This window comes from Clarias gariepinus, chromosome 7 (assembly GCF_024256425.1).
Source record: "Clarias gariepinus isolate MV-2021 ecotype Netherlands chromosome 7, CGAR_prim_01v2, whole genome shotgun sequence".
Taxonomy (NCBI): Eukaryota; Metazoa; Chordata; class Actinopteri; order Siluriformes; family Clariidae; genus Clarias; species Clarias gariepinus.
The window spans coordinates 36,325,208-36,332,925 of NC_071106.1; the positions used below are offsets into that span (position 1 = coordinate 36,325,208).

At 39.2% G+C, this 7,718-nt stretch overlaps 1 protein-coding gene across 1 annotated transcript; it reads left to right on the forward strand.

The window, feature by feature from the left end:
- Positions 1-312: 312 nt before the first annotated feature.
- gcsha (glycine cleavage system protein H (aminomethyl carrier), a) lies at positions 313-6,265 on the forward strand. The gene is made up of 5 exons (XM_053499867.1): positions 313-465; positions 3,055-3,134; positions 3,764-3,827; positions 4,013-4,144; positions 5,732-6,265. The coding sequence occupies exons 1-5, from the start codon at positions 330-332 to the stop codon at positions 5,830-5,832; spliced, it is 513 nt and encodes a 170-aa protein (XP_053355842.1). The 5' UTR covers positions 313-329; the 3' UTR covers positions 5,833-6,265.
- The last annotated feature ends 1,453 nt before the right edge of the window (positions 6,266-7,718 follow it).

A 7,718-nucleotide genomic window follows, 5' to 3' on the forward strand; every position in this document is an offset into this window, starting at 1 on the left:
AGTTATTGATTTAATAATCAAAAGTTTGTGCACAGAATTTCTGTACCATGACAACAGAGTTTTTTTTTTTTTTTTTTTTACAAAATATGCCAGAAAACACAAGGAAAGAGACAGAAAAAGAGCCTAATTCTTGTTTATTTATTTATCATTAAAGTAAATGCATAACTGGAAAAAAAAAATACAAAACAGGGCAAAGAAAATCTTTCTCTGAGACTTTTTTCAGTCACGTGATTCGTTTTGCGATTGGTCACGTGACATCCAGGGAGTAGGCACGTGCCGGAGTCACGGAACGTCACTGCGGGCCATTGATTATGACGTCACTGGGGAAAATGGCTGCGCGCTATATGCTGGGACGTGTTTGTGCACTGCCGCGGGTTTTCCCTGCGAAACTTCTCTCTCCCGCGCGGCTCTCGGCGAGCGCGTGCTTCCACAGGGAGCTGTCACTCACTCCTCGCTTCTGTACAGGTATATCAGCTCGCGTTAGTCTGAGTTACTCAGTGTGTCGCTGTGCGGGGAAACTTACAGGACAGCAGATTATCAACAACAATAACCACACTGGCCTTGTTCTAGGGAGCTTAACTCGGACACACCAAGGGCTGACTGGTTTAGTCGCCTGCATCACTGCTGCTGGACCTGTTAGGGGGTTATTTTAGCCAGAACAGGAAGTGTAGGAGTTAATAAAGGTCAGGAAGGTTGACCTACAGTCCTGTGCAAAAGTCTTAGCCTCTGTGTTATCTTTAGTACCAATTGTGTTGTGTAATGGTGTTGTAAAAGTATTTAACACTGCCAAACACTGCTTATAAAATTGATAAATAAATAAAATGACAGAAGAAAGCAGCATATTACATGACAGAATAGTTTTGAGACAGAAATAAACAAAACAAATGAATGCAAATTTAATAATCATTAGTTTAATAATCAGGCAATATAATGCAAACTATACAATATACAGGTGGTACCGCTGAATACAAACTTAATCTTTTCCGAAGGTGAGTTCTTAAGGCGAAAGTTCTGTTTTCCGAAACACATTTTCTCATAGGAGGCAATGTACATCCAGATAATCCGTACCAGCATCCCAAAAAATATGACTAATTTCCCGCATTATAGTTTTATTTTTGCATATAAAAACCATCATAACCTTTAGAAAAGACATTTTAGTAAAGTAAGACGTGAAATAAATTGACATTAAACCTCACTTAACCTTAATTTACGATTCCTCTTGGCACCGGCTGCTTTAAAAACGAAATTTAAATGAAATTAAATCTAAGTAAAAAATTCAAATTTTGTCACATACACAGTCATACACAGTACGATATGCATTGAAATGCTTATACGACCGCTCGTGACCTTAAAAAAATAAAAGCTTATCGATAACAAATACAATAAAAAAAAAGAAATACAATAGAAAAATAAATGTAACTTTATTTTTAGGATAAAAATAAAAATATTTTGTACAAATAAAGACATTCTGTACAATATAGAAAAAAAAAAGAAATTTAGAAATTGAAATTAAATAAGAAAAATGATTGGGGGATGTGCAAATATGCATGAAAAGTGTCTTATTAAAGTGACTTGTGTGCAATGATCCAGAAGTAAAAATATAAATGTGTATGTGTGCATGAATGTGTCAATAAATGTCCAGGATGTGTGCAAAGAGACAGTGTCATGAGTGTGGATGTTTAAAAAAAATTGAACGCAGCTCTCTTTTTTTCTTTTGCTAATATTCTTGGGACCCATGATGCTATCTTCAATAAATCTTGCCGAACCCTTTCTTTGCTTGGCTTTTCACCGACTCAAACAAGATTTGACCAGCTTCCAGACGTACAGTACGTGCAACCTTGCTTTGTTCGTCCGCTCGTATGCTGAAGCAAATTCCTAGATAAATTTCACCTTTTAAGGTGTAAGTTCATGAGGCAGGCCGTTATTATGCTAAGGAACCACTGTAAAATAATATATGCATGACATTAATACTAGAACAAACGTAAATCGTAAAATACTTGGACTAACATTTAGAAAGCTTTTTGCATGCCTTTTATTCTAATTCTTTTGTAATGATTTTGCCTGACAAAAAATAACTTTGATATTAAGAGGGAACATGTAGAGAAGCTGGAGTGTGTGGAATGCTGGAAAAAGCAGACGAGGACTTTGAGACACAGAGCAAGACAATATAAGATCAGGGACGGAAGCATTCAATCGAGTCTCAGTCGTGTCTTAATCTGCTTTTATCCGGCATTTCCACACACTCTACATGTTCCCTTTTAAAACTAAAATGGCTCTAAGCCATTATTTGGAATCCAAGTTGCATCAGCACCACCTATAGATCTCACTCTCCATTAACCTCCCGGTCCTTTAAATCCGAATTTCCATCCAGTCTTCCTTAATCAAAAATACAGTAAATGCTTCCTTCCCTGATCAGTGACTCAGCTTCTAACACGGCCTTCTACTCTCTTTAGTTCCTTGCACAGTGCTGTAAGTAAAACAGCTGTTAGGTTTTATTGAGTGTGCTGGAGAATGATTTCTTTTTTTTAACTGGTCTGTCATGTAATATGTTGTTTTTATTCTCCTGTCATTATATTTATTTATTCATTTTTAAATTATGTTTGAGAAGTTTTTCTCAAATTTAAGAAGCTTTTAGCTTTGTGACATGGCACGTGATCCTGTGCTCATAAAGGGGTGGAGATGGTCGGCCACAATCCTCAGGTAGGCAGTGCTAAGCTGGTACCCAAAGTGGGCCAGGAATATATATTCCCACACCGTTACACCACCACCACACAAGGCCGGATGAATCCATGCTTTCATGTTGTTAAAACAACAACAAACATGAAACAAATTCTGAAAAGTAGGTTTTCGCATACTTTTGGCAATATAGTTTAGCATAGTATGTCATCCAAATTCCTAAAAATAGTCTTGTGTTTGCTGAATATTATGAGAAGGACTGAGCTGTGGAAACCTTATTTGTCTATATTTGAAAAAGTGAAATAAAGTGAAAACACTAAGTTGGTGAATCTATGTTGAAAGCTAACCCTAGTCCTGGTTCTGTGTGTGAATCCACAGCACTGAAGTTCACAGACAAACACGAATGGGTGCGAGTGGAACATGGCATTGGCACTGTGGGCATCAGTGACTTCGCTCAGGTGAGTAGACTTGTCAGTCTTCAAAGGCTTTTGGTGTAACTTTTTAAAATATACAATTTATATATAAAACATTTTTTACCTGAAGTGATTTTTATATAGAAATCAGGTTTGATTAGTATTTCTGCAGTAACCTAAGCACTGTGGCCCCACGCCTCCAGGGTCCGGGGTTCGATTCCCGCCTCTGGTCTGTTTGCGTGGAGTTTGCATGTTCTCCCCGTGCTTGGTGGGTTTCCTCCAGGTTCTCCGGTTTCCTCCCCCAGTCCAAAGACATGCAGATTAAGATTATCATTGTTTCATAGTGTGTGTGTGTGTGTGTGTGCGTGTGTGTGTGTGTGCGTGCTTTGTGGCCCCTGGTGATTGGAACTTCTATAGAGAATGAGTGAATGAATAAGTAAAGTGACAGAGTGAGATGTGCCTAAAGCTGTGACTTTATCCTGTTGTGCTCGGTCATTTTCAGAAGTAACCTTTTAAGTTTAGATCCAGTTGGCCATATAAATGGCACAGTATCATCTGCATATAAGATTATATGCAGATGATAAAGACGTGAAATCTTTAACAGTGATACAGCATGCACAGAGACAAGTACTGAGTGTCTTCAGGTTGTTCTGCCTTCTGTTCTCTTCCTCCAGGAGGCTTTGGGTGACGTGGTCTACTGCGGTCTTCCTGATGTTGGCACAAAACTCTCCTCATCAGGTAAAACTGATCTGTGATCAGCTGTTAGTCTTTGGATGCAGTTCTTGATGCATTAATGTATAGATTTGTTTTTTCATTCATTAAATTCTTTATTATTTTCTTTATGTTATGAATGATTTCAAATTCTGCTGTAAGTGATTTCTATTGTAAAGTGGTTGTGCATCCGTGTATGTGTTTATGTGTAGATGAGTTCGGCACTCTGGAAAGCGTGAAGGCAGCGAGCGAGCTGTTCTCTCCTTTAACAGGGGAGGTGACTGAGATTAACCACGCTCTTGCTGATAATCCCGGACTGGTCAATAAGTCTTGCTACAAAGATGGTGAGAGTCTTCGTTCCTGAGCTTCCTTAAGACATGGGTATTTAACACAAATAAGACCACATGGTGGCTGTGGAGTGGACGAGAATGTTGACGAGCACAAGGCTGGAGATCATTATGTCAGGCTGATTGGGCTAAAATGGCAGACTTGACATGTTAACAGGAGGGTGATGCTTGAAATCCAGCATCCAGCACGGGCCAGGGGTAGCTCAGTGGTTGAGGCATTGGACTACGGTTTGGAAGATCCCAGGTTCAAACCCCACAACCACCAAGTTGCCACTGTTGGGCCCTTGGGCAAGGCCCAAGCCTCAACTGCTCAGATGTGTAATGAAGTAAAAATGTAAGTCGCTCTGGATAAGAGCATCTGCCAAATGCCTAAATGTAAATCATTGTTCTTCCATTGTTAACCATGGTGACCTGCAAAGAAACGCGTGCAGCCATCATTATGTTGCATAAAAATGGCTTCACAGGCAAGGATATTGTGGCTACTAAGATTGCACCTAAATCAACAATTTATAGGATCATCAAGAACTTAAAGGAAAGAGGTTCAATTCTTGTTAAGAAGGCTTCACCAAGCCAAGAAAGTCCAGCAAGCGCCAGGATCGTCTCCTAAAGAGGATTCAGCTGCGGGATCGGAGTGCCACCAGTGCAGAGCTTGCTCAGGAGTGGCAGCAGGCAGGTGTGAGCGCATCTGCACGCACAGTGATGCGAAGACTATTGGAAGATGGCCTGGTGTCAAGAAGGGCAGCAAAGAAGCCACTTCTCTCCAAAAAAAAACCATCAGGGACAGATTGATCTTCTGCAGAAAGTATGGTGAATGGACTGCTGAGGACTGGGGCGATGAAGCCTCTTTCCGATTGTATGAGGGATCTGGAAATAGGCTTGTCTGGGGAAGAAAAGGTGAGGGCTACCATCAGTCCTGTGTCATGCCAACAGTAAAGCATCCTGAGACTATTAATGTGTGGGGTTGCTTCTCATCCAAGGGAGTGGGCTCACTCACAATTTTGCCCAAAACACAGTCATGAATAAAGAATGGTACCAAAACACCCTCCAACAGCAACTTCTTCCAACAATCCAACAACAGTTTGGTGAAGAACAATGCATTTTCCAGCCTGATGGAGCACCAAAAGAGATAACTAAGTGGCTCGAGGACCAAAACGTTGAAATTTTGGGTCCATGGCCTGGAAACTCCCCAGATCTTAATCCCATTGAGAACTTGTGATCAATCTTCAAGAGGCGAGTGGACAAACAAAAACCCACTAATTCTGACAAACTCCTAAAAGTGATTATGAAAGGATGGGTTGACACTGCAAGTACTGACCCTTTGCATAAATGTCATGTAATTGTAGATAAAAGCCTTTGAAACGTATAAAGTGCTTGTAATTATATTTTAGTACATCACAGAAACAACTGAAACAAAGATCTAAAAGCAGTTTAGCAGCAAACTTTGTGAAAACTAATATTTGTGTCATCCTCAAAACTTTTGGCCACGACTGTACACTTACCACTACTCCTGTAACATACTCAGAATAATTTAATGGTATTTAAATATCAGTTGCAGCATTTAATTTGTGTGTGTGTTTTCCCCAGGCTGGCTGATAAAAATGACAGTATCAGTACCAGAGGAGCTGGACGCTCTAATGGATGAAGCAGCGTACAGGAGATACATCAAATCTATGGAGGAGGAGTAATGATCCAGTCCCAACCTCATGTTCATGGATTTGACATGTTCATGTTCTCCTGTGGGTGAAAACGCAAGACTGTGGACTGCCTAATTCTTTATTACTGATTTGTCTGATTAAAGTCTGCTCTTTAGTTTCCATATATAGAAATCTAGATAGATTCCAGGCAACGAAGCTGCTAAAACGACCCACTGTGTGATCAAGAGGTACAGTAACAAATCATTCAGTGCGCTCTCTCTGCATTCCGGCCTAAAGCTAATCGCGCGATGCCGGTTCAGTCTGTGTGCGGAGGTGTGTGAGGCAGAACCTGCATGCTGACTTGATATCCGTTTGGTTTCGGTGACCAGCTTATGATCTGTTCCTTCCTTGTTTTTTGTTTAGAGTCAGCAGCTGAGAGGTGAAGATTACTAACCCGTATTAAATAAACGACTAAATTTCTCAATCTTGTGTCCTGATATATTTTCTGTGTAAGATCTGATTTTAAAATAAGCATTTACTAAAGGTATATTTGATAAATATATAACTACATATTTTTGCTACAAGTTAATTATAAATGTTTTAAAACAAATTTGCTGCCTAATCAGCTCTAGAGTTCCTTTGTGTTTTTTGGTGTGGGTGGTGGAATAGGGAAAAAGAACAATCCTACCTTTTATTGAAATAAATGTATTTAATGACGAGCAAATTCATCATCAAGAAATAATTATTTTCGACAAGTAGCGCATAAGATGAGCTACTTCACTAAGAGGTGGAATTTTACCCATCTTCTACCGTTTACCATGTAATCTTCACAAAGGGTGCCAATAATAACAAGAATAACAGTCAAGGGCACTCAATGTAGGCTTGTCAAGTCACATAATTATCATCTCTTTCAAAATGTAAACCTCTACTGAACAGAAAATGTTGTAGGAATGACGGTGTAGCTTTCGAAGCACTTGGTCATGGTGTGTCCGTGTCTTCAGTACGACTGTATACCTGATAAAATAGCATTTTAAAGCTATAGTTTAAAATGCTGCATTGATTATTATGCAGTGAGTGCTATAACGTAGATGGATTGAGCACATCATGTCTGGTTTAATAAAATATGAGCTTTACTGTCCTCTCGTTAACTGCACACTGTCACACTGGGACAAGTGGCTTATTAATGATTTAGGTTGAGTTTTGACAGTGAAGCTTTGCAAGATCAGATTAAGTTTTTAGAGGGTTTTTTTTTCCATTATAATGTCAGGCGATTTTGTTCTGCAAACAAAGACGGCTTATTATGATCAGTTGAACTGTGAAAATAAAATTGACTGAACTGTAAATTTAATAATTGCAAATAGATGCTGCTTTTCTTACAGGAGAAGATTAAAGCTGAAAGATTAGTAAAGAAGTCTGTATGTATAAATTATGAGCTCATATAAACAGATGTGTTTTAATTGGCGATTTGGAAAACCCGACATCACCTTCATAAAATAAAATCTTGTCCAACTTAGACTGGACAGAAGGGAATAGGAGGTTACTTAGAATGAATTAGGATTACTACTTCGAATTAAAAATTAAAATTACTACAGTTTGGCTAAAACCTGTCCAACATTTTATTAAAACCTAGAAGGATGGTGCTAATCATCAGCTTCATCGAAGAAATGTTTTCAGGAAATAACGACTGAACAGCTGAGATCACTTGAATGTCAAACTTACATCATAAAAATGGCCAGGAGAATCAGAGATATGTTTAAAAGTAAGAGAATTTTTACATGTGAGGAGAGCTTATGTCCATGTCAGGTGTCCAGTAATCCTTGACATAACTCCCCCAAAAGGTGGTACTTCAGAGGTGGACCAGGACAACCCCCAAAATCCCACATCAGCCTTTTCTTTTTCCATGTTGTGGTACTGAGCATTGGGAATGGGTGGATGGT